Source organism: Cavia porcellus, unplaced genomic scaffold (genome assembly GCF_034190915.1).
Source record: "Cavia porcellus strain 051 isolate PalLab524CR breed Dunkin Hartley unplaced genomic scaffold, mCavPor4.1 scaffold_2, whole genome shotgun sequence".
NCBI classification, from domain to species: domain Eukaryota; kingdom Metazoa; phylum Chordata; class Mammalia; order Rodentia; family Caviidae; genus Cavia; species Cavia porcellus.
In genome coordinates, this window is record NW_026947485.1 from 32,215,577 (window position 1) to 32,242,976 (window position 27,400).

General features: G+C 40.2%; 1 protein-coding gene across 1 annotated transcript in view; it reads left to right on the plus strand.

Moving 5' to 3' along the window:
- Positions 1 to 14,809: 14,809 nt before the first annotated feature.
- Znrf2 (zinc and ring finger 2) overlaps positions 14,810 to 27,400 on the plus strand; it is a 104,941-nt gene continuing 92,350 nt past the window's right edge. Inside the window, exon 1 of the mRNA XM_063240169.1 lies at positions 14,810 to 15,781. Within this exon, the coding sequence (XP_063096239.1) occupies positions 15,328 to 15,781 (454 nt within the window). The 5' untranslated portion in view covers positions 14,810 to 15,327. The remainder of the gene's footprint in view (positions 15,782 to 27,400) is intronic.

Sequence of the window (27,400 nt, forward strand, 5' to 3'; positions counted from 1 at the left end):
AGTCTGGACTCAGGGATCCATGGATTAAACATGATCACAAGAAGCCTTTTTCTAGAGCCTTCCCAGCTCTCTGTAAACATAATGTGTCCAGGACAAAAGCAACTGGAATTTCTCAAAGGTCAATCATCTACAATAGTTAAGTATTGTACATTAATCTATTTCTCAATATGTATAATTTTGAGAGTTTTCATACTATTTTTTGTAGCAGCAGTACCATTTTACATTTTACATCAATGTACCAGGATCCAAAATTCTCTACATTTATTAATATCTTTAAATAATACACATCTTAGTGGGTGTGAGTTTTTTAATACATTTTTTAGAAAGTATGAGGGTCAATTTTATGTGTCACCTTAACTGATCATAGGGTGGCCAACTGTTTTCAGTGTGTGTGAAAGAATATTTTAAATTCGAGGATTCCTAACATTATTACTTTCTCCCTTTGTATCAGTTACATTTTTAAAAAAGTCTTATGAGGGGCCAGGGATTTAGCTCAGCGGCATAAATGCCCCCCTGGCAAGTGCAAGGTCATCAGTTTAATCCCCGGTACCTAAAAGAAAAAAAATGTTATGATTTTTGATTGAAAATTATATATACAGTTGGTTCTGGGATGCCCTTCGCAACATCAAAAATATTCAAGTGCCTTATATAAAATGGCACAGTGTTTGGATATAAACTATGTATATTCATTTAGTGTTAATATTAGTATTATTATTATTTGTATTTGTATTAGTTTTAGTATTGTATTTCTGAGGCTTGAACCAGGGTCCATACATGCTACACAGGTGCTTTATCACTGAACTACATTCTCAGCCTTCTCATATTCCTTAAGTCATCTCTGGGTTATTACATCTCTGGGTTATTTCTAATATAATATAAATGCTAATGTAAACAGTTGTTAAAAGGCAACTTGGGGAGGATATTTTTTATCTGCAACTTGGTTGAATTCATGATTGCAGAACCATGGATACAGGGGACTAACCATGATATTGGCAATAGCTGAAATTAAATTCTCCTCCCTATCTAGGGTTTGTTTGTTCAGTGACTTTTCTGAAATGCTTTGTAGAATCGGTGTTCTTAGTCATGTCTGGCCACTGAAGTCTCGGTGCAGTTAGCTTAGTGGTCGGGTGATAATTTCAGATGTCTTTTATTACCAGGAACCTACAAGTCTCTTGGTCTTTATAAAGGGGGTCTCTGGGCATGCTGGACGTGCCTCAAAACTTAGTCAAGCAGCTGAAAACTCTGCCTCAGCATTCAGTGTCAACTTACAGCTTCAAGGTAAGGCTGCACAGAAATGGAGTTTTGGGACTTGCTCGGGTTTTTCATGAGCCACTGCCAGAATGGGGACAGCCATACCCAAGCCTCTCTCCACGAGTCAGCGCCATTCACAGACTGTGGGAGGAGAGGACCAGGTGATCCTCACCTAGAAACCATATCGTTTTCATTATTTTTTTGGGTTGTGTTTTATTCTCTTTTGTTTTGTTTATGTTAAATCTGATGGTATGAGCAGCTATTTAACAGATAGCAAAACATATTATGGTAGCCATTTTGGATTTACATTTGTCTTGTTTTGAAGTCCTTTATTGCATTCGCTGTTTTGTTTTTATTGTTTCTATTTTGTTCTGTTCTGCTAGAATTTTACTATGTCCAAAGGTATCTGCAGCTATTTTGAAGACAACAAAAGGCGTTACGGTAACTACTGTTGATTTTGTAAGGTTTTGAAGTTCTGTGTCACTTACACTGGTTCATTTTGATTGGTTTATTCTGTCTTATTTTCTTTGGTTCTATCCTCTTTAAAAAAAAAAAACAAAACCACAAAGTTGGAGTAATACTCTGGACTAGGAGTTTACTTTTCTCCTTCTAAGGATATTCGAGTCACTCACCTGGACCTCAGAGTAAGTCATCTCCAGCAACAGAGGCTTGTAGGCTCTGACGTCGTGTAAAAAATATAATACAGACTCAGATAAAGAAGACTCCCTGAAAGAAGAAGAGAGAGGGTGACCCACAAGAAGATGCTACTATGGAGGGCTGCCGATCTTCCCTTTACCTCCTGTTGCTGGAGGGATGAGTGAAAGTTGTTTGCTGACAGGGTTAGACTAGGAGCGCTCCCTTCCGAAGACTGACCCTCTTGTGCTACAGCAAAAGGTCCTGTTAAAAATTGTCTGCTGGCATTAAGAAAGTTTCCTGCTGGCAGACCATTGTTAACTATACTGATAAGTAGTCTCTCTTCTTACCTTGGCATAATTTCCATTCACTTATCATAATTATATTTAAAATTTCTTGGTCATCTTTAGTCTCCAAAGTATATCCACATATTATTTTTCATACTAGCTGTGGAGGTAGCACCTTTCATTTCTTAATACTGATACCTGTCATCATCCATCAGTCTCAGTTAACTCAAACATAGTGACTTAGGCACTTGGATCAGTCTCCTGCTCCCAAGCAAAATCATCATTTGGGAAGATTTCAGCGTCATTTGGACTCTTTGTCATCAGCCTGGCCTCCCATCCTTCTACCTGTCCTTTTCCCCTGTAGTAGTGACTGCCACTTGCTCTCTAGTCTGGCTCTCCCTCCCCATGGTTTAACCCTAAATTCTGCCTCCAGTTAAAACAACTTCACCTTCAGCAGTGAGCAACGCCAGCTCTAAAGGACTTCTTTAGAGCAATATTAGCAAAAATGATAAAATAAAGATCTCCAGAAAGTCTCTTATCCATAAAAGCCATAAGAAAATAGGCAAAAGAATAGAAGTAGCTTGTGCAGAACTCTGAAAATTTACCTAAGTCTTGTAGCAATGCAGGGAATGATTATTAGAGAACAATGGTTGAATCTCCTTAAGAACAAAGAGCTTAACATAGTCTATTCCCATTATTACCACTCCCAGCTCAGTGGTAGCCTTGAAAATTCACAGCCCACAGGCATAATGATGACCACTTACTGGAGGAGCCTCTTCAAACCTCATTCCTACAGAGCTGTCAGGATTTACCCTGTCTGGAAGCTCTCTGGAAGATCCCAATTGGAAGGCAGTCTTTATTTGACATGATTTGGAAGCCACCTGTATGAAAACACTTTTCTCTGGGGGCATTTGTTGAAAATATTTGGAGACAATGGTGCAATTTCAAGGCTGTATGAGGTCATGGATAACAGTTTTCAAACAATAGGCTTAAACAAAATCTTAAAGAAAAAGTTGGTGAATGAGATGTCCAAGCGAACTTTTAATAGCTCCAATATATTCCTGAGGAATTAATAGACCACACGCGTACACAGAGCTGTACATGAGCCAGGGCTATATGCATGCTCACTGGTTTCCAGGCTGGGATCACCTCCTATGGAAGTCTGGTTCCCCGGCCCTGCAGTCCGAGAATGGTGCTGACTCACAGAGAGAGGCTGTGGTCTGGCTGTTCCCACTTCTGCAGCAGCCTGCGCATGGCACTGGTTTTCACATTACATTGTCTTTGTGTTTTTATAATAAAATAACTGAGAGTTTGTGTAAAAGTAAAGAGACTTACGAAGTAGAGGCACTTATTTGGCTCATGAGTTCTAGCAGCTCAAGGCTTCCAAAACTGTGATGCCAGTATCCTGGCAATGTCACAACAAGGAGAAGCAGAAAGGGAGGCAGCAGCCTGCTGGAGGACCACGTTTGTGAGCAAGGAAGCAAGAGTCCAGGGAAGGTCAAGCTTGCTTTTCATAACAACCTGTCCTTGCTCTCAAGGAAATTAAACCACTCCTGCCAGCTCGGCCTTGTTTCTGTGAACTGGCATTAATCTGCTCATGAGACAGAGTCCCCACGACCTACTCACCTCCCACTAAACCCCATCTCTTCAGTAGCACCACACTAGGGACCAAACTCCCAACACATGAGCTTTTGGAGACAAGCTTTATCCAAACCCTTAGCACTTCCATTACTTTGTTTTATGAAAGACACTGCTTCCTGCAGGCTTAAGGGGACTGAGTTAACTATCCGTTATCTCACACACAGAATCATGAGTATTCATCATGTAAAATTCTCTTAATTGATCTTTTCACAATTTATAACAGCTGTGATCACTAACGCTGCAGCTTACAGCAGTAATGTGCAAAACGCATTATACATTGAAACGTCTTAACTGGGCTAGTGCCAAGTTAGATCTGAATATAAACCAAGATATCACGATTGGGGGCTGCAAAACATTCTTCATACAATTGCCGAATGCCACCATCACTCTGGCTCAGCAACCACGACTGTGAAAAGCACTTCAGGCTCAGCACTCAAGACTATAAAAGTGAGACCCAGGAGACCTGCGGCAGGGTTTTCTGCCTTTTTTTTAAATTTCCCACATGTTTCACACAAGACTTAGATGTGAACAGCATGAGAAAAAACGCAAGGAAACTTTGTCTCCCCATGAAGCTGCTGTAACTCCCCCTGTTCCGTTCTGTTCCTTGCAGAAAGTGTGGTCTGTTGTTGCCATCAGGTAGTCATTCCCCTGGAGCTCACATCAAGGAGCACCTGCTTTCTGTCCTTACCTCTTTAAAAAGATTAATGATAAAATCTCTCTTGTCAGTTTTCACCATTCTCTACCTGTTGGCTACTTTTGACAATATTGGGAGAGTGAGCTTCACCCCACCCCCATTTTGTCCTCCTGTTACCTTCTGGGAATCTTCTGTTTTTCCTCCTACAACTCTGACTCCACGTCTTTTTCCCCTCCTAGCTCCTTGTTATTTCCTGGAAGCCAGTACTAGATTTTTTGTTCTCTCCTTCTTCCCCTCTTTTCCCTTGGTGATTTGCAGCATATGCTACATATCATAACAACCTGATCGTACTTCTAATCTCCCCCTTGTGAGCCTCATGCCTCTTACTAACTCTAGTATATAACAAGTATCTCCAACTCAACCTGTCTCAAATGATGCAAACTGCTTTTATCTTCCCAGCACCCAGCTCAGCCAGCCTGGAAATGCTGAGTCACCATTAAACGCCCATCTCATGGTCAACCCATTTTTTCTGACAAATCTGTTCCTACTTTTCATCACCTACATTTTTAACGGTCTCCCGCTCTCTTTTCAAATCCACACTGTGGCTACAATTCCCTCTGCGATACACTGATCTGATCAGCATCAGGCCCTAAAGTCTCTCAAAGTTAGGGTGACCATATGGCCCCGTTGGTCTGGAACAGTGCTGATTTTTGCCTAATAGCATGGTACTCCCAAAAGTGACCCGTTTGGATGGTTAATTATCATGGCCAACCTGATTTACAAACTGGCCTCCAGCTCATCTTCCACTCTGCCCACCTGTCTGCCATTCCCCAAATACTGCACCCCACCCCCATCATGGTTCTTGCTGTTCTGTCTTACCAAACACTTCCCCCCATTTCTCACTTGTCAGCTGCTTACTCTTTGCTGCTCAGCACCTCTTCCGTGAAGTAGCATCCTGTCAACCCTCCTCAGCATCTGTCAGGAGCACCCCTTTCCCCTGTGATCCTGTAGCAATTTGTCCAAACCTCTGTCACGCATTCCACTTTGAATCTGGTGCAACACCTGGCATGTGGCATGTCCTCAAAGTGTTTTGAAAGAGAGGCTTTAAAGAAGCAGGAAGCCAAGTGTATTTTTGGCTGGCTCTGATTAGAATTAAAAGCTTTTATCTTCCATATGGGACTTGCTTGAGAAAATCCAACATGTCACAGCCAAATCTATTTCTTCTTCATCTGTAGAGTAATAAGGAGAATAATTGCTACTGCCAAGACTTACCCATGTGAACTCAATCGGGTAATAAAAACAAGTCCTGCTGCTGAGGTATAATGCGCTGACACAGAGAGTAAGATGAATTTTCCACCCCGGCCATCCATCTCCACAGCCTCAGGCCTGGGGGGAAGGGCGGCAGGAAACTCTGAGATCTGCAGATGGTTCAGTACAGCTGTTGTTTCCTTGCTTTTTTCCTGCATTCCTCTCTTATGTGGCGCCACCCGCACGAAGTACAGGCACCGTTGCTGGGGCAATGGACCCACAGTTGCCGTTCTGTAGTATGACAAATACTGGGCAAAGCGTTATCCAAGGGGCTAAGAAACAACTAACATTCAATTTGCATGAAGGAGTCACAGCGGACTGTGTGAAACACACCCCTGGATGGCAGGTTCAAGGACGAAGGGGAGTTCTTGGGCTTCTAGAGGGAGATGCGACACTGGTGTGGACAGAAGGAGAGTCCTGTGCTGAGTTTTACAGAATTTTCAGCTATCACACATTATAGGGACTATTTGATGAATCTTTTAATTTTCAATTTTTTGCATATTACGAAAAATATTCTAAAAAGAATAAAATAGAAAAAAACAAAAAAGGAAAATATTCTATGTCTCAGAATATATAAAATTCTATGAAACAATGTTTACTTTCATCCAATGGGACACACTTTGATCTTTTCTAGTCACTCAAAATTATTTTTTTGGGCTGAGGTTGTGGTTGAGTGGTTGAATGCTGGCTTAGCATCCCCAGGTTGCTCAGTATCACAAGTAAAAATAAACTGTTTTCATTTTAATATGTATAAATATATTACATATATATATATTGGTTTTCTGCCCCCACCAATGGGTTATAATCTACCCAAAATTCGAAAGACTTGGATCTTATTCCTTCAATTTTTCCTTAAGAAAACAATGACTCAGAATAATTAAATGTCTTGCCTCTAAAGAGGAAAGAAACATTAAAATCAAAACTAAAATTCCAGAGCTAAAAGCTGATGTTAAGGATAGAGGAAAGCTGTGTGGGGCTGGTTGTTGAATATTTCCAAAGTACTTGCTCTCCCTAGGTTTCCTCCTCATTGTCTGGGAACTTACAACCCAGACATGCAGGGAAGGAGGGGAAACAGTGAATAAATGAGGTATTATGGTTTCTCACACATAAAATATGTGTGATTTCTTTGGTGCCTTTGGCTTCTGAGTTACCAAAAACCAAATCCAATCTTCTGAGATCGAAGAAGGGGAAGGACATGTTACATAGCAGATTGAGGTTATTCTTTCCTTAGGACATCACAGCCCAAATGATTGTCCTGAGACAGAAATATAAATATACAGAAATGTACAGAATAAATATAAATATACAGAAATATAAATGCTCTTTAAACTCAGTTAGTATTAATGAATCTGGTCACCTGAAAAGTCTTGTATAAGTGAAACTAACTGTTAGCTTTCAAATATGTGAAAAAAAAGATGATTTCAAAAATTAAGAAGCAAAACTTTCAGATAGTTAAACTGTGTACCTGCGCATGCAAACACAGTGAAGCCAAACTGCTTGGGCCCCAACCAGGCTGCCCTGGGCAACTGGTCTGCACTGAGTCCTGAGCCCTCTTGGGAGGCAGTAGGTGCATCAGGAATGACAGCCCTTAGATGCAGTTTCATTTGGAGCCCTGGGCAGTGCAGTTTTGTATCACTAGATGTCAGTGTGGACTTTTCCAGCCACCACCTGCAAGCCTTTTTAAGATTGACAAGATCGCTTCAGGGCCTTTCCCAAGTCCCAGCAATCCCAGGGCTGTTTTCCTAACAGTTCAGAGTTTTACAACATATAAACAGAAACTCTGAACCAAAAGGTCCTTCTTTTGAACAATGTGACCTTTTACTCTCAGTGCTTCTGTGTGGAAGACAATCTGGAATGATGGGCCCAGCAGGCAATGGAAAGTACCATTTAGGGTCTTGGAAGCATCAATACTAAGCCAGTTCCCTTCAGGCCTACTTTCAGGGAACCAAGGCATCCTGAATTTCCACGGTTTATGAGTGGGACCAGGTAGCTAAGACAAAATAACCAAGTATGTATTAGCCATATAAGGATTTAGTGGTCCTGTTTACCAGAATTTTTTGTAAATCAGGGGAGTTTGAAAACTTAAAGAGCGGTGTTGTGTTAGTTTATTATTGTGGATGTAATAAACTATCATGAAATTTACTGGCTTGAAACAATAAAAAATTTATCTCAGGAGTCAGGTGATCAAAAGTCCAAAATGAGTCTTACTGAGCTAAAATCTAGGAGTTACCCGGGCTGTTTCTCCTGGAGGCTTCAAAGAGCCTTTCAAGCTTCTATAGGCCACCTGCATTCCTTAGCTAGTGGCCCCTTTTGACTTTAAAACCAACAATGGTCAGTTAAGCTGTTCTTTGCATCACTCTAACCCTGCCCCTTCTACCTCCCTCTTTTATTTACAAAAAGTCTTGTGATTACACCGGGCCCATTCAGGTAATCCAGGATAACCTCTCATTCTGAAGACCCTTGATTTATTTACACCTGCAAAGCCTCTCTTTCCATATAAAGCAACATATTTACAGAATTCAAGGATGAGGATTTGGGCATTTTGGAGGACTAGGGATGGACAGTCACTTTTTAAAAAATAATAAATGATGCAATTTTTCAGGTAATGAATTCTTTAATAGGCTGATTCAGTGTCATAGACAACTGTTGTTTGGAAAATACACTGTGTTGGAAAATAACAAGGTCTATATTTCCTTCACTCATGGAATGTTAACAATGAAGAATAAACTTGCCACACCCAGTATTACAATCTGGCCACCCTGCAACATGACTATGCACCAACTGTGCCGCGCCTTGTGGATGTGTATCTCAAGAACAGTGCTGAGTTACTCAGAGTGAGCACACACAGTGCAGGACACTAACCAAAATGAAACTCAGTGCTCAGAGAAACTAGACCAGGAAGCCTGTGTGTACAAAGCCAACTGAACTTAACCCCATGCCTGATTTCCTGCTACCTACATAAAGCCAAATTCAACTTCCTCCCTTCTCAAGCAAGCTCTTTCTCGCCATCAGAAACTTTATGTGCCACCTTGTCTCTTCCTCCTTGGCCAGGCAAATAGCCCTTTAAGGTGTAAGGCATGCAGAGACTACAGTCTCAAAAGGTTAATAGCTCTAATTCAGTTTCTTTCTCTTCACTTCTTGCTTGAACGACCACATTAGCCTTCTGACAACGCTGCTTCTCTGTGCTTTCCCCCCTACCATCAACCCATCTCCAAAATGCTGCTGAGCTTCCTTCAGACTATAAATACCAACATGCTACTCCCCTGTTTAGGAAAGTGGTTCCTTTTTGCCTTTTGGATGCATTCCAGCGTCCTAGCCCAGCACACCAGACCAGTTAGACTCTGCCCCCACATATATTTCCAGCCTGTTCTAAGACTTCTTTGCTTCCTTCTTTTAATTCCAGTTCGGAGTTCCCTCTTGCATCAGGCTTCTTCAGCCTAGCGCACCATGGCTGTTTCTCAAGACAGTTTGTTGTCATTTGTGGGCTTGCATCTTTGTCTTTCACCCAACTCGTCCCTTTGCGTGGCTCCAGTATGCATGCGTCACACTGCACTCTAGTCATCTCTTTCCATCTAAACCTCTGACTATAAACTACAAGATTTTTAAAGGCAGAGACGTTGTTCAGTTTTAACTCTGCATCCACTGGGCCAAGCACGTTGCAGATGTGCAATCATTGTTTAAAAAAAGGAAGACACTGCAGTGTGGGTCCTAATGAATCTTGATGTTTCCATGCACCAGGGATGACCTGGCTCAGGGCTATGTTCCAAAACTTACCCAGTCTAGACTTGCATCCCTAGAGTTCAGTCAGAGCCCAGGTAGCTTCCTAGAGACAGGGTGGGGCAGGCGACCAGTACTGCTTACCGCATTGCTTTTTTGCTTATTCCAGAGGGAGTTATGAATTTAGCCTTTCCCACTTGGCCTAGCCTGGGGTCAGAGACCATTTAACAGCCACTTAAAAGGAATCGGTTGCCTAAAGTATAGATTGTCTTGACTGAAAAACGTAAAAGGCAACAAATTTGACATAAAAACTTCCCGTGGTAATGAAAGTCTGCTAAGTCAGTAGTAACCCAGGGTATGCATTGGTCACTGCTACCTGCTCCTCGTGATCTGCAGCAGTCAACTGAAAGCCTCCTGCAAGCAGATTATCTTGGATTTCCTTAGAATCAGGCACCTTGGGGGCTTACAAATAAAGTAGAAATAGAGTTCCTGTACTTGGAGGCTTACACAATACAGGCCTAAAATTTGAGGCCTGTCTTCAGTGGGGCTCTAGGCTACTCTTAAGGGAGAAGGTGGTAAGGGAAAACATCTTATACTTGTTAATCATTCATGTATAACCATAGTGATTTAAGCAAGTGACAAGAGACCACAGGAGGGAGCGTATTCATTGGAGGAGGGACCACATGCATTATGCAGCAGAGAGCTATTTTTTCCTCCAAGTCACTTTTCACTTCTGTAGGCTGGGAAAAAAATCCTTTTAGTACTGGCTCCATTATACATCTTTCTACTAAATTTTATGTCTTTTTAACAGTGTACTCCAAAAAGATCTGAAATTCCTTTTAAAACACTGTTTATGGACTCTGAGTTTTCTTTATGATTTAGGAAAAAATATCATGGATTGAATGGTTTTGTATTAAGGGTTTTAAAAATAAGAGCTTGAAAACATTTTTAAAATGTTATTTGCAAGCCAAACTGAATTGAGAATGGAACATAAGTATTTAATCCTTATTAATACGCTGGACTATTTTGATAAGCAAGAATTATGCTATTTTTATTAGCAAGTGCTGACATTATATCTCAACTGTTTCTAGAAATGGAAATAATTCTAGAATCTGTGTTAAACATTATTTGTCCTGAGAAATCAAGAGAAATTTAAATAAAAGCTTTTAATATTAGACGTTTTAAATAGCTAATGATATATTTTCTCCTCAAACTTTTCTACAAGTACATTCATCTACCCTATAATAGAAAATAAACCTAGAGTTGTCATCATGGCTTATCATGCTATCATCATTATTATTACAGTGATGGACGTACTTAGTAAATGACTATAAATAATTATTACAAATAAATCTTAGAGGGTCAGTAATGCACTAAAATTACACAAAATAGTAAAATCAGTTCTAGAGAGTATTAGCATATATTAAGCTGTACATTGTCACAAACTGCTACAGGTAAGATGCAAATTACTACACCCTGCTAACAAGATTGAGATCAAAATATATTTGTATATCAACAAATTGCAAAGTACTCTCCACTAAAGACTGAGCTTTTGAGACTCTTAGCCATTCTGTGAGGCTGGAATTATGATCATGTGCATTTTCCACAGGAAATAATTTTTGCAAAGTTAAGTGGCTTGCTCCAAATCCCACAGCCAGTGTCAGACACAGCCAGGGCCTAACCCTGGCTTGAATTCACCTACTTCATGGTGTATGTCTATAATTCTGTATGATTGGCTCCTGTCCCTTGCTGATCATTAGATAACCAATGCAGGAACAGGGAAGGGAAAAAACTTTTCTTAAAGGCATTATATAAGTTACAGATGTTATCTTAAAAATTATATGAATGCGACTGCTAAATACTCTTTTAGTTTTAGAATTTAAGATATGTTTCTAATCATTAACATTTTGAGTGATGTTTTTGTAGAATTTATGAAGATAAATTTTGGGGGAAGGGTAGTTTGAGACAGGGTCTCACTAGGTAGTCTAGGCCAGCCTCAAACTCATAGCAATTCTCCTGCCTCAGCCTCCCAAGTGCTGAGATTATAGATGTGTGCCACCATTCCCACCATGAAAATAAATAATGTTTACATGGTCCATTCATTTCTTTCTAAATATAACAATAGGGGAAAATCTCTTTTTAAGGATAAATAATTACATATGTAGTCCTATTTTGGTGAAGACCAGGTAATGTATGAATACTTTATTTCCTGCTTGTCTATCTTATAGTACTGGGGATTGATTTCAGGGTCTTTGCACAGAGCTACATTTTCGGTCCCTTCATTTTTTATTTTGATACAAGTTCTTAAATCACTGAGTTGCTCAGGTTGGGCCTGAATTTATTATCTTCCTGCCTCAGCCTCCCGGAGTGTTGTGATTACAGCTATGTGCCACCATACCTGGTTTGTTTTTCTAAAGGGCAAAACTATGGCCATCTTTTAAAAACTATAATGAGTGAAAAAGTAGGATACTGAAGACTAGCAAGATACTTCAGCATAAATGATCAAAATATCATTTAACTATATAACAGGGAAGAAAAGTACAGTCCGTGAAAAGTTTCAGGGCTGGCCATAAAGCTTGCCCAGCATGTTCAAGGCTCTGGATAGACTCCCAGTACTACAAACAAAACAAACAAACAAACAAACCCAAGAAAATTCTTCAAATATTAGAAATTTTAAAGAGCTGGGGCTCAGGTCCTTGAAGAGTCACTGAGACATTAAAGCAACAGTTCTGCTCATGGGCAGAAAGGAAAGAATCAGTTAGAGCAGGGCTTCTCCAAAATCGGCCTGAGACTTAGTGAAAGCACCAACATCATCAGCCTGCTCTAGCAAAGTCACCAGATGAGGCTTTCGTGCAATAAAGTTTGCAAAGCACTGATTTAGACCATCATTTGTCAAACTGCAGATTATAATCCATTAGTGGGCTGTGCAATCAATTCAGTGGGCAATGACCAGCATTTTTTGGAAGCAAATCGGAGTAGACTGGAAAAGGGAATGTACACCAAGGGAAACTTGTTTCAGTTCTACATAGGAGTATTTACTTGTATGTGCTGATTTGGACAAAATAACCCTTTTAATTTTTAACAGGGACTAATAAAGAAGCTACATATGTTATGTGAAGCCAGACAGTTTGGTTGACAATAAAACACACTATCATTTTCATGGGGATTACAATTTGGAGAGAGACAAGAGGGCTGAGCAGAGAGGAAACAAAGCCAAGGAAAGAATAGAGGTGGACAAGATTTTATACCTCCAGAGTCCTATAGGGAAAAAAGTGAAAAGTCCACCCAGAGAGGAGATAGGTGGGGCCCCCATAACATGGCAATGTTAAGGACAATGAAAACATGTCAATTTTTGAGTGAATTCAAAAGAATCATTTTGGTAGAATTGGTGATGATGTATGTGTCACTCATTGAACATTTATCACACTGCCATGTGTGCCAGGCAATGTGTGGGGCACTGGGTACCGCCATGGAGCTCACTGTTTTGAAGTCTAACAACCACACAATCAGTGCTAGGATGAGTTGTCACATGGCACTGAGCTGGAACATTGAAGGCCTGTGATGATGGGGAAGGGAGTCTCAAAGACACTTTACCAAATGGCGAACATATGTGAACACAGTGCTTACAAAGCTTTAAATGAATATATATGTACATATATATATATATATATATATATATATAGAGAGAGAGAGAGAGAGAGAGAGAGAGAAAGAGAGAGAGAGAGGGAAAGCGAGAGAGAGAGGCAGACAGACAGACATTTTCTTTCCCAATTTTTGGAAATTCATCTGCTCCTGTTTTAAGACAGTGTCTTGTCCTGTTTCCTAGCCTGGCTTCCAACTCCTGCCTCAGTCTCCTGAGGAGCTGGGAATACACCCCTGTACCACCACACTGGGATGTATTTCTGTTTAAAAGCCTGATTGGCATACCTTTTCAAAGAGTGACAAGATCATACATGTCTCATTGCAAATATGGTGAAAAAAGTATATTGATAGTTTTTTTAAAAATAGGAGAACCCCTTGCTATTGTTTCATGTAGATGACACAACATGCATTTTCAAAATGAAAGGATCAAAGTGAGCTATCCTTTAGATATCTAGACTTAGGCTATGTGTTACAGCTAGGAATACGCCAAAGATTTTACTAAATTCCGTTTTATTCATTATGTTAGACAACAGTCTTATACGCCAAAGATTTTACTAAATTCCGTTTTATTCATTATGTTAGACAACAGTCTTACTACACAGTCCAGGCTGGGCTTGAACTCACTATGCAGCCCAGACTGGCCTCGGATTTGTGGCAATCCTCCTACCTCAGCCACCCTAAGGCAAGCATTACACGCATGCACCACCATGCCTGCCCTCAATTCCATTTTAGAAAATTTACAGGACTTTAAAGCTGCTGGTGTCACAGGAATTTAATGTGAGCATTCCAGGTTAAAGCAACACAAAACCCTCCAAAAAACTAAAGTCCAAAAAAGTAAAATAAACTTGCTTGACATATGTAATTTAGTTTGTTTTTAGGCCCAGATGCCAGGTGTCAAATCCGTTCCAGTTGTCTGCATCTCAGACGTTGTTTTTATTGAAAGAGGGGCTTGCTGTGTAGTTCAGGTTGGCCTTGAATTTGCGGTAATTCTCCTGCCTCAGCCTCCCCAGTGCTAGGATTACAGATGAGCGCCACCAAGCCCCGCGCTCAGCGCCATAGTTTTTACCGAACTGTTGAAGGTCAAACTGGTTTACTGTCAGTCTCTTCATTTTGGACTTACTACAGTAGGAGTCTTTCAAAAGAGTAAGCCTAGTTTATGCCAGTTGGGCTTCAGCCTCCTGGGTATCTCTTGTTTTCGCTGTTCTCTTACTTTCATCATCAGAACTGGTGTTTCTGAATTTTTTTTTTTTTTTAAATGGAAGTGTGGAACAACATCAACGAGGGTGGCACGCACCTAAACCTAAAGCCTTGGGACACAGGACAGAAGCCCAGTCAGGAAAAGGTGAAAGAAACGCGCTCCTCTCCTGCGTCCGCAGGCCACGTGCGGGAGGAGGGGCCGCCTTCTGATTGGCGTCCGCAGGGCTCCTTCTCTCCAATCCGCTTGTGTCTCTCTGTGGCGATGGGGGCGCGCTATGGCCGAGAGGGTGTGGCCAAAGACCTGTCCATCACCGAGTCCCCGGGTGCCAACGCCTACCACAAAGCTTACCTTGGCTAGGAGGAGTCCTGTGGGCAGGCCTCGGCCAGGGAAGGCGGGGCCAGGAAGGCGGGAGCCAATCCGTAGGGAGGCGCGAGGGGGCGGGGCGGGCCACCGCGCGCCACCCAAACACTCGGGCCTGGCCACAGCCTGGGCCGTGTTGCCTTTCGACCTTCCGGTGCTTAGGCCGAGGACCCTCCCCCCGTGGGCATCCCTAGCTTCTAGGCCCGGACCCCGCGGGCGACGGTTTCTGAGAGCGCGCGCCTCCCCGCCCGCCCTCCTCCTTGTCCCTTCACGCGCCGCCCGTTTTTCCTCTTTCTCTGTTGATCACAGCTGGGCGGCCGGGGGCGGAGGGAAGGTGGCCCCCGCGGAGCCTGGGCGGGCACCTCCCACTCACCCGCGAGCCGCCGTGGGAGCCGGAGGATGGCGGCGGTAGCTGCGGCCGCCCGGGAGGAGGCGGTGCCGAGGCCGGCGGTGCAGAGCGCGGCGGCAGAGAGCGGCAGCGGCCCGTCGCGGCGCACCAGAACCGAAACCGCCACCTGAGCCGGCGCCCGCAGACGCAGCGCGCGGCACTCTCGGCCGAGGCTCCTCTGCCCCTCGCCTCGCCCGGAGGAGGACAGCGCGCCGGGCCGGCCCCGGACGTGCGGGGGCCCTGCGGGCCGGCCCGCAGCAGGGAGGACATGGGCGCCAAGCAAAGCGGCCCGGCCGCCGCTAACGGCCGCACCCGCGCGTACTCGGGCTCGGACCTGCCTTCTGGTAGCAGCGGAGTGCGCGAGGGCAGTGCGGGCAGCGGCGGGGCGCGGGCCTTGGCCAGGCTTCCGCCTCAGGTGCCCAGCGTGCCCCAGCCCGGCGCCTCGGGCGGCGCGGCGGCGGCCTCGGCGGCCCCGGCGGCCCCGCGCAGTCGCTCGCTCGGCGGGGCCGTAGGCAGCGTGGCTTCGGGGACCCGTGTCAGCATCCCCAACAGCAGCAGCGGCCCGTATGGCTCGCAGGACTCCGTGCACAGCAGCCCCGAGGACGGAGGCGGCGGCGGCGGCGGCGGCAGCAGCAGGGACCGGCCGGCGGGCGGGGGCTCCGGCGGGCCGCGTCTGGTGATCGGCTCGCTCCCAGCGCACCTCTCGCCTCACATGTTCGGAGGTATGCCCCCCTCCCCGCGCGGCACCTGGCTGGCTCCTTGCCCCGGGGATCCTCACCCTCGGCCTTTTCTCCTTGAGCCCAGTGCGCCGGGCCCCTGGAGAGGGAGGGGACGGAGAGTCGCGCTTAGCCCTGCGGCCCCACGGTTCCCGGCGCGCACCCGAGCGCCCTCCCCGGGCCGGGGTCCTCGGGAGGGAAAGACCTTTATTTCTCGATGAGGTGCAGGGAGCAAGCATTGTTGTAAAACAAACCAATGAAACAGCCCTCGTGGTTGTGGTTTTCAGTATCAGGAAGTCAGCAGGACAGACCCGTTGCTAAATGTAGTTCTATCTGGGGAGTGAGAGGTGAGCAGTTTTAAAAGGCCAAAAGTCAGATGGACATTTAAGTATTTGAAAAAGGAGGAAGTTTTCTCCATTGAACCGACTTTTAATACAAAGCGACTGTCCTCAAGTCTTTGTAAATAGTCTCTCCTCCCTTGTGTAGGGTCGTTCGTTGGATGCTTGTGTTATCGAAGTATTTTTTAATCCCGGTAAACTGCTACTTTACCTACCGGTTAATGACAGTTCTGCTTAGCAGGAGCATTCAAGCAGCAGAAAACAATTTCTTCAGGAGATACTATGGAAATTATGACTGCTCACGAGGTGCAGTAATTGGCAACGTCCTTTTGAAGAGCAGTTTAGGTAGAGCTGGGGAAAGGCACTGCCGAAAAAGACTTTTAATAGCAAAATGTTTTTAAAATGTAGGACAGGAAAGAGGGTGAATTGCTGTGAGGAAAATGAACTCCCTGTGTTTCATGCTGAATGTAGACCACTTTCTCTCCATATGGAAGATAAACATTCCCATATCATTGCTTTGATGTCTCATATTAATTCACGGCAGAACACGAGAGCAGTGTAACACCAACCCCTTATTTACTCAGGCACTTATGAATGTAAGAACTTTGAGTCGGGTGTTGGTAAATCGGTGTGTAATTTATCTGTTCTGATGTTCCATCACCATTCACAGTAGCATAACTTAAATATAAGAATGTGGTGTTTAATTTGCTTCATCTTTTTAGTGCCACTTTGAACATTCAGTGTGGGATAACATTTGATTTTATCTAGTTTAATTACTCGTTTATAGTCATTTTGCTATGTAAATAAAAATATTGAGAGTGCCTAAAATTGGACCATCTTTTAAAAAGCTTTTGTTTTTGAGATGGTGACCCAGTAGTGCCCTTCCTGTGATTTGATCACAGCTGACATGGCTGTAAAGCAGTTTGTAGAGAATTGGAGGTTAATTCGAGAATAAACTTTGAAGAAATACTTTTTTAAGTGAAAATTTGCATTTAGTTATTTTCAAATGATACGATTATATAAAAGCTTGGTAGAGACTAAGACTAGGAAAAGCTTTGTTAAATTGTTAATATTTAATACATGTGTAAGTAGTTTGGTTCATTTTTTTCAAGAGTTGATAGTTTTTCTTGACAAAGAGTATATTTGTAGGTTTATTTTATTAAAGTAAATGCATTCCATTCAGATGGGGAGGGGGGCAAACAGTTGACAACCAGGCTACTCATAGTAAATTAGGAAGTGGAAAAGACCTCCTTACTGAAAATTGAAAGTAAAGCAGTTTAAAAAAAAAACTTAAACACTTAGCTTTGTGCACTTGCCACACAGTTCTTAGTGCAGTTGGATTAGGAACACTGGGAGCAGGACAGTGAGAGTAACAATGAAAACTTGGGGCATTCTTGCATATGTAAGTCTCTGCGGAGCAGAGAGCGGGCATATCCTCAGGCTCCCAAATTCCCCAGTGAATTTAACTTTTTCTCTCTATTGAATATTTAGAACAGTTCTAGTTACATATTATTGGGACATTTGCGAAAACATTCATTCAGTTTTCCATGTTTTCCTGAGTCATGGGAGAAACCTTAGTTGAGGAAGGTTTCTGGAAGAGGATCAGAAAAATTACCCGTACTTAAGGAGATCAGGTCAGAGTGCATGGACCTTAAAATCCTTGTTGAGCCAGTGAGATGCAGTAGACTTAAGTAAAAACTCATCTGTTAGCAGCATGGCTTTAATGAGATTTTTCACCTGTATTTCAGTGGATGGGTTCATGAAGAGTAGAAACATACTTTTCATCATTTTGAGATTTAGGGAGCTGGATGATGAACTTTATAATTTTAAAAATCAAACTTGCTTACATTTTACATTAACTTCACTTTTGTTGTATGTCACAATGTTAATGTGTTTATTAAGTTACAAAGTAAAGAAATATTTGGGCATATATAAGCATTTCATTTGAAAATTGAGAAAAAGTATTTCTAAATTAATAGAAAGTTCTTACTGAAATGTTATAAAATGAATTGTTTTATTGTGGTTTCCAATAAGAAAAGGTGATGAACATTCAAAATTACCTTTTCCTTGTAGGCAGTCATAAAAATGAAAACCTAGTACTATTTTAAAAAAAATTTTAATCGTAAGTATTTAACAAGTAGATTTACTAGTAATTCTATCACAATTGCTAAATTGAAGAAGATTTTTTTTGGTGGTAGTTTTATGTCTTGCTTTATTTTGGATATATATTTTGGGTGTATGCATTCTTATTTAGGTCTCAGAGAACTGGAAGAGAGATGCCTAATCTGGTATTCTAGTGTGCAGAAAATTTCATGGAATGGAGTCTCTGGACCAGACTAAGATTAGAATTCATACAGAAGTTTTTAGATGAAATAGGTCTGTTGTTTTTGTTACTCTTTCCAGACTAGTGAGTTTAATATTCTTAATATGAACAGATGCTCTTTCGTGATTATTGCTAATATTGCCCATTACCTTTGTTTGAAATTGGTCTTTGAGGCAGGAATGCTGGCGCACTCTTATAATCCCAGCACCTGGGAGACTGAGGCAGAAGGAGCACCATAAGTTTGAGGCACGCATGAACAACTTAGTGAGATCCTTTTTCAAAAAAAAAATCAAGACAAGAAAATAAAAAGGTCTTTAGTGGCGTAGGCTAATATTTAAAATCCCTGAATTTGTTTTGTGTCTACATTTTTTCCACTTAGTGCTAATATTCATAGAAGCAGTTAATATGAGATAGTAAAATAGCCTTCATTAATGCAACAGGATGGGGAAGTTAAGACAATGAAAATACACCAATGAATGGAGGCTATTTCCAGAGAAATTATGTGGATTTCTGGAATGTATCCATGACTAGAAATTAAAATGTAAAGTAAATTATTACAGCAACCAGAAGGATCTTGCTACTTTGGGCTGCCTAATTGTTTTGAGTTTGTTTGGTTTGCCTATGAGTATGGCAGTAGTCTGGTTTTAATTCAGGTGCCTTTTGTTAGTTGTAAAACTTCTTTCCTTATATTGAAACTGTGGGTTACTTTTTACCTCTATGTTAAATATGATCTGTATTTCTAGGAAGACTTACTTTAATTTTCAACACAGATGTGAGGTTTTATGGTATGGATCATTAATTAACGATTATTAAACTATTCTCAATCATTGCTTCTTAGGAAAATATGTGCCAAAATATTTGAGTTTAAGATATGTAATTAATATGCTTTCTATTCCTCAATGTTCTTTTATTCAATTGTAGGCTTTTATGGGGAATGGCAGAAGAGTAATGTCTGACTGCTTCTTCTTCATAGGGAAAATGATACTTTTAATTACTATCCCTGCCACCTCTGAAGAGGAACTTTGGTGGTTAGTGTTTCTTGCCTGTAATCTTATCTATCTTTAAACATGACAGTGGATAACTTACGTTGCATGCTAAAATGTGGCCTTTATCATGGAAATTTCTGCTTTGAGGTTTTTTTGAAAGTATAATCTAGGTGGGCTGGACAGAGGAGTGGTGTGAGTAGCACAGCCCCCATCAGTTCTGAAAGTGACTTCCCCTAAGTACTGTACCTGTATGTGTTGCGGGCTGCTGTAGTTCCTGCAAGAGAGAGCTCCCTTATTTTACTGTCATGGTGTCTCTCCTGCCAGCAAATCCCCCACATTCTTCCAATTGATTGCTTTGCCTACTGACTATTAGGTAGATTATTTCTGGCTACCAATATCCTTAATTAAATACACATTTTTTTCATATTTCTTATACAGCTTTGCTTATGAAGAAAATTGTATTAATATACTTACAATATATTTAAATATGGGCATATAAGCAAGTGGATTAAAATAAGGAACTGCTTTATGTAGCTGAATACTTTCTAGTCTTTATTACATAAATACTCCTGAGCACTCTGTAATTGAAATGTTAGTCTAAATAGTTTTGCCATGTACTCAGTTTGATTTAATGTTTATGTTTAGAAATTGGAGAAAACATAGCCCTTTGTGTGAATAAGGGTTCAGTAGTATCTTATGTTCTCATGGTTTTCTATGCTGCTCATTGTCAAATTATGACAAACTGTGACTTTAGTTGTGTAAGCAAAAGATACTTCTTAGTTTCCATAGATCATGGTTTAGCTTGTGTTCTCAACAAAACTTTAGTCGAGGTATTGGCCAGGACTGCATTTTTACCTACAGGCTCAGCTGGAAAAGGATTTACTTCCAGACTCCCTCAGATTGTGTGGCAGAATTCATTTCCTTGTGACTCTTAAGTTCATGCAGCCTGTTTCAAAACCAGCAGAGAAAAGAGGAAAAAAAAGCCCAATGGGCTCCTGCTGTGTCCGTATAATTGTTAGGCCCCGCCCAGCCTGTTAACTTTACTGCATTTCTTGTGGTTAGAAGCAACTTGTATATTGGTTCTACTCAGTTGGAGGGAATTTCTCAAAGCTTTATTTCTTTTCTTTTCTTTTTTTTTTTTTTTTTGTCTTTTTCCTTTTTATCGGTACCAGGAATCGAACTCACGAATGCCTGCTTGCAAGGCAGGTGCTTATGCCGCTGAGCTAAATCCCCAGCCCCAACACCGGAAACAAGGACACAAAAGTGGTCACCCTAAGTGCTTGCCTGGCTTGTGGGAGGCCCTAAAGTTTTTTTCTACCACATTATTAGACTTAGGTTGACCAAGTAAACGTGTACTTATTTGAAAATTCATTTCTGTTTAATAATTTTAATACACATGGAGAGCATGGAGGGTGTATTATTAGTAAGCATATAGTGAGCCTCTTTTAGAAGTTAGGCATTGTAGGTGTCAAGGATACAAACCTGAGGTTTTTTTCCTGCTCTTGCTCAGTTCCTTGAATTATAGAGTAGCATGCGATTATTGTATAATATAATATAACAGCTTTTACTGTAGGATTGGTAATAAAATGCTTTAGTGAGTTAGCTCTGTCTGTCCAGGGTAGCCTAAAAGAAGGCCTCACAAAAGAAGGTAACGTTTGAGCTATTTTGAAAGATTCAGGATTTTTATTCAGAAGGCACCACAGACTTAAAAAATCCACAAAGCCTGGAATTTTGTCAGGGTCTATTCGAAGGTGTATCTTGATTGTTGGGTGCATGGAAGAATGATAAACATATAAAAGTAAAATAGAAAATTGGGCCAAATGTTGAAGGATTTTATAGTGCTCTTGTCTAATCAGGTTTGAAAGCCTTATCGTTAACAATCATAGTTTACATGAATTACCTTCTCTAGTAGTGTTTGCTCAGGTTTTCAACTGTAAACCCTGATCAGAATTACATTTTTTAGGAGAGGTAGTAACTGGAAAACAAAATAGAACTCTTAAATTGATTGAAGATGCCTAAAGTGCAATCATGTCATTGTTGAAGGAGAGAAAATGGATTTGATTGAAACTTCTAAGGTAGAACTCATAGATAATTAACTGGTAATTAAGAACTAGGGTACATAGTGATATCTTTAGCCAGTATTAAAAATGGAGCTTTGTGTAGTCGTGAACGCCTGTAATTCAGCTATTTGAGAAGTTGAGGCAGGAGGATATTAAATTTGAGGCCAACCTGGGCAATTTAGGGAGATCTTATTCTAGAATTATTTTATAGGAGTTGAGGATATAGCTCAGTAGTAAAGTGCTTGCCTGGCTTGTGGGAGGCCCTAGGTTTGACACACACAAAAAGTAAAAATACAGATAGATGAACAGGATATATTTTGGGGAGTGATGATAAACTATTTTAGGCCTGCTAAATTTGAGTAACTATAGGCTTTCCATCTGGATAGAAGCATCTTTAAGTTGGTATGAGTCTCTATCTCAGGACATTACAAGAAACTGAGAAATCATTAATTGCAGATTACCAGAGGATCTAAAAAATGAGTGATAACTAATGTATGTAAAGAGCAAGGGTGGAGTCCAGAGGGTAAGAATTTTAAGAGACAGTAAGCGACCAATACAGGAAAGCTTATAGAAGAAATTGCAGGTCATAATCTTACACTAGAAATAACCAGAATAAAATATTGATGTATGTGTATGTATGTATACATGTATGTTTTGGATACAAAATTTGGAACACTTTTCTACTGTTTTCTTTTAAATCTTTCTGATTTTCTTTTTTCTTTTTTCTCTTTTCTTTTCTTTTCTTTTTCTATCAGGAATCAAACTCAGGACCTCGTGCTTGCCAGGCAAGTGCTGTGCCACTGAGCTATATTCCCAGGCCTCTTTCTGATTTTCTAATACAGAATATTAAGGTATACATTTTCCTCTAAGAAGTGCTTGAGCCGAATCCCAGTTTGAAGTGGTTTTTGTTAACATTTAGTGAACATTACCCTTTTCAGTTCCCTTTATGATTGTTCTTTGATCCATGGATTATTCTTTGATACCATACTCTTCTCACTTCACTTTTTAGCTTTGTATTAATTTTTTAAATAACATTTGTAATGACCACTCAGTATTCCAAAAATTCTCTCAGCAAATATTTAAGGTCCTACTCAGCCACACACTAGGGATATAAAGCAATGAAGAAATAAGACATTTCCTGCTTTCAGAGCCTTACATTCTGTGTGGGAGGCACAGTAAACAAGTAAATATATAGTGCCATAGGAGGGTGAGTTTAATAGAGAAAAATGAAGTGTAGAAGGAGATAGCGATTACAGAGTAGAGATTTGTCCATGATTGCTATTTTATGTAGGGCTTTAGAGTTGACCTCACCAGTAAGTTGACATTCATTTACTTTTTTCTCCTAGTTTTCTGAGACGGATTCTTGCAGTGCAGTCAAGGCAAGACTTGAATTCACTGTGTATCCCAGGCTGACCTTGAACTCACTGTAGTTCTTCTGCCTTAACCTGATGCTGGGATTACAGCTGTACTTGACCATGGCCAGCCTCATTTACTGTTTATTTTTTAAATAATAAAAACATGATTACCTCTCACTACATGCTTACGATCACGTCCTGTAGTTGTGTTATTGTCTTAAGACTGTCAGTTGTAAATGCTAGAAAGACAACTCAAAATATTGTTAAGTAGGAAAACTGTGTTTAACCACTGCAAAGGATGTTAGGATAACTCACAGAATGGTAGGAACAGGTACAGGACCCAAGGCTTCTAAAGCTAAAACATAGCAATTCTCTTTTTGTTTGTACATATACAGGTGCTCTGACATTTTACTTTTCACCTAGCTTTGTTATGTTCTGTTGAATATAGGCTTTTATACTGATAGCCTGATGTTGCACCTCAGTCATCTTAGAAGCCTGAAGGGAGTGTTTCTCTCCTCATCCAGAAGGACTCCAGTTAACTTAATGTGTGTCCTGTGTCTGTGCATAAATCGAGAAAATGAAGTCAGTGGAATGTTCTCTGTATCTAGGGATGAATTCTCTTTCCATGGCAAAGAGTTAGAATTTTCAAGTCAGGCTGCTTGGGTCAAGTTCATCTTGTCTGTGTAATGACTTAGCCCCTCAGTACCTCACTTTCTTACCTCTAAAATCAGTGTATAATAACCACTTTGTAGTATTGTGGGGTTAAATTATTTTATACCTTAATTTTTTTTATTTCATACCTTAATATTTTTAAACTAGCATTTAAGTTTCTTTAACACAAGTGAAATCATCCTAGACACATGTCCCACTCTCCATTTTCATCAAAGCCACATGCCTTACTCTGAGGTCATATTCCCTTGTCAGCATCTTAGATTTTTCAAAAAGAATCCAATTTTATTTTTTATTATGTTTTTTTTTTAAAGATTCTTCCTTGAACATTTGAATTTTAAGTTTTACAGCTCACTTGTAGAAACTTTGTGATATTAACTGTTGATAACCACATTTTTTTAAATGGTTACTAGTTACTAAAATTATTTGTTATATTTAAATCATATATAAAAGCGTTGCTCCAGAAAGAACCAGTAGTATGCTCGGTCTTTTTTGTGGTAAATATATGTAAATTGAATTTCTGAACGGAAGAAAATAAATGTAATGGAGGTTATACAAATAGAAACAATTACAACATTGCCATAGGAATAAAATTATACTATGCTTAGAGCATTTTTTTGTAGCCATTTGAATTTGCTACCGAATATCCTGAGATTATCTGAAATATCTTTTGTAGGTGGTTGGAAATGATTAAAATGATTGCAACTCAGTCTTTTTAAGTATGCTGTTTTTGCTGGACAGAATCTGAAAAACTTAGCACCTCCCCACCTTATGGTCTCTCCTTAAATCAACTATGAAATTGAGAGTGGTGGCATGTTTTCTATGTCCAAATTTTTTCAGTCCCTGAAAGATTGAAACCAAGCCCATGCACATACTGAGCAAGTGCTTTATCATTGAGCAAATTAAACTTTTTTATAATTGCATGACGGAACATAGCAGGCAACCTGGGCTGGATAACATGACATTTAATAAAGCAGTTCATTGCTCTGCTGATGCTTTGATATCCTTCAGTTTGAGAACTCTGAGGTCTCGATTTAGAATTCTCCAGATTTCCTGATGTGTGTAACCCTTGTAGTAAGGTTATAATAAAACAGCACCTTTGATCTCTTTGAAAGCCAACTTGTTTAATAACTCTTCTTGTCTACTCTTTCTTCCGTATGGTGTTACAGAGTTTTTCAGAAAATCACTATTAGTTTCTTTAAACACATACACACTAGAACTAAAATTAAGAATATTTAATATTATAGGTTGGGGGTGGGGATTTAGCTCAGCTATGTAAGTACCTGCCTTGCAAGCAGGCGGTTGTGAGTTCTATTCCCAGTACCAATAAAAAGAAAAAAAAATATAGGTCATTTAAAAATGCCATAATACATACTAAGCTAATAGCATTGGTTTCATAGGATAATTTATGGACTAGGAAAGTAAGTCACAAGAACTATCTCCTTGGAGATGAGCTTGGAAGTGGAAAAATTAAAAGAAATTCTTGTAGTTACAGTACTTAAATATTGTTTATTCTGTATCTTAGTTGTAAATTGTATGGAACCTAATTAATTTTCTTTTAGTAATTCAGAAACATGTTCATAGTTGGCTGTTTTTGTTTTCTTTAGCAATTTTGTATTTTGAAAAATTTGTTTTTAGTGTTTCAAAAGATTATTTAGTTTAGCAGGCTTACGATTGTGAAAAATTTCCTCTGAGTTCATTTGTATGGATTAAGTATTCTGAAGTTCATCTTATTAAAATCTGTTCTGGGATCATCTGGTGAATGGCTCCTCACGTGTGATCTCTGTTCACCATCATATCTCCTAGGAGGTTCTATTGCTTCACTCTCATGTTCTATCTCCTAGTTCCTTGATCTCACATCTTGTCTTTTTTGATACTGTCCATTGCTTTTGGTGGAACACAGTCTTCTCTGTCCAGCTGGAAAGAATGTGTATAAGGTAAAACCTTTTGAGATCTCAGTGTTTGAAATTCCCCCATCCCAACACTTTGCTTTCTTGATGGATATTTTGGCTTAACCTGGTATTCTGGGTTGAAAATTGTTTTCCCTCAGAATTTTAAATGTGTTACTGACAGGGCTGTCATTCTGGGTTTTGACTGTGTTTGGGCCTGTTTCCCTTATTCTCCTACCCCATAGCTTTTAAGAGTTCTTTTAGGACTTTTGTCCCTAACATTGAACAAATTTCATTGTTAATGTATTGGGGTAGACTTTTGTTTTCATTCACTGTGTATTACTATAATATCATAACTTTCAGAGGTGTTTTTTTTTTTTTTTTGGCTGTTTCTGTAATTCTTTCTTTTTTTTTTTTTTTTCCTTTTTATTGGTACCAGGGATCGAACTCATAGCTGCCTGCTTGCAAGGCAGGCGCTTATGCCGCTGAGCTAAATTCCCAGCCCCGTTTCTGTAATTCTTAATGTTTTTAAAAATTTCTCCTTGTGCTTTATTTTTATTATGAGAGTTCTTTTCTTTCCTTCTTTCTTTCTTTCTTTTTTATTTTTTGGTCTTTGTAAGACAGAGTTTCACTATGAAGTTTAGGCTGGCCTTGTACTCACTTTGTAGTCCAGATTGGCCTTGAACTCACAGCAGCCCTCCTGCTTCACCCACCCAAGTGCTGGGATTAGGGTCCCCCGCCCATACATTCCATTTTTGTTCTATAAGCACACTGTCTTTTTATGATTAATATATATGTTTATGTGTATGTAAATATACGTATATATATTCCTTTTATTCCTGATTACTATTTCTTCCCAGTTGCTTTTGCTATTTGACTTCAGTCTTCCAATAGATATTTTTCTCAGATGGTAACCTTTGGGTGATTACTCATACTTAAAGTAAGACACTAAAAAAACTCATTGGAACTTTTCTATGCATATAGAGTCATCTGTCCTTGGGTCCTTTTCTTAGGTAAAGCAAATTATTGCCTTTTGTCTTGTACTTAGTCATTTTTTCAGAAATGACTTCCTTACCCGGAAGACACAATTTTTTATGCCAGTGTTCTAGAAGCAGAGTGGTAAGGTTTGATGTCTTAACACTCGATATGATACTTTGGTTTAATGTCTATTCTCAATATGGTACCTCTAGTGTTGGCTATTCCAGAAACTTTTCCCTTTCCAGATAGCAGGCCTCTAGGCTAATGACAGGTTGGAGTTGCCTGGGTGTTGAAAGTCAGGGAGGATGTGTGGGGACAGCTAATCACTTTTTAGACCTACAGTGAGTATTTTTTTTTCAGGCTTTCACTTCTGCTTGCAGGGAAGTCTTTGCTTGCTGTAAATCAGGTTTGCTACTTTTCTGTATTGGTTCTGCAATGAAAGTTACCACTTTCTAAAGTGTAACAATATCATTTTTTTTTCTATTCCTTCAAAGACTTCTGCTCTTTTTTTTTTTTTATTTAAAGAGAAAAAAGAAAGGTTAAAAAAAAGAACAAAGCAGTAAGAGGGTACAAGCAATACAGAATTTCAAGGAAAAAATATACGGTAAGAAATCACTGGTTAATAGATTACATATTATCATCTTAGAAATAGTTGTCCAAATTACAAAATTAAAGCATACAAAGTGGACGTTCATACAGTGAGGTTGCAGACAGTTCTGTTCAATGATCCAACAAAAACTCAATAATATGGTTTTCTATCCTACACACTTAAATATGCATGCAGTTATATCCTTTAGACCACTTTCTTTTCCTCCCTTTTTTACAATAACAATTATACTTTTTGGGTTTTATTATTCCCACAGTTCTTATTACTTTTTTTGAAGGGAATAAAACCAAATGTGACAAAACAGAATCAGAACAGAAGGATGGGCATAGTACATGATGCAAAAATAGAATACCAGGTGATCAAAAATGGTCACCATTATGCCTCTTGCTATTTTAAAAAGAGTTGTCTATATCATCAGGT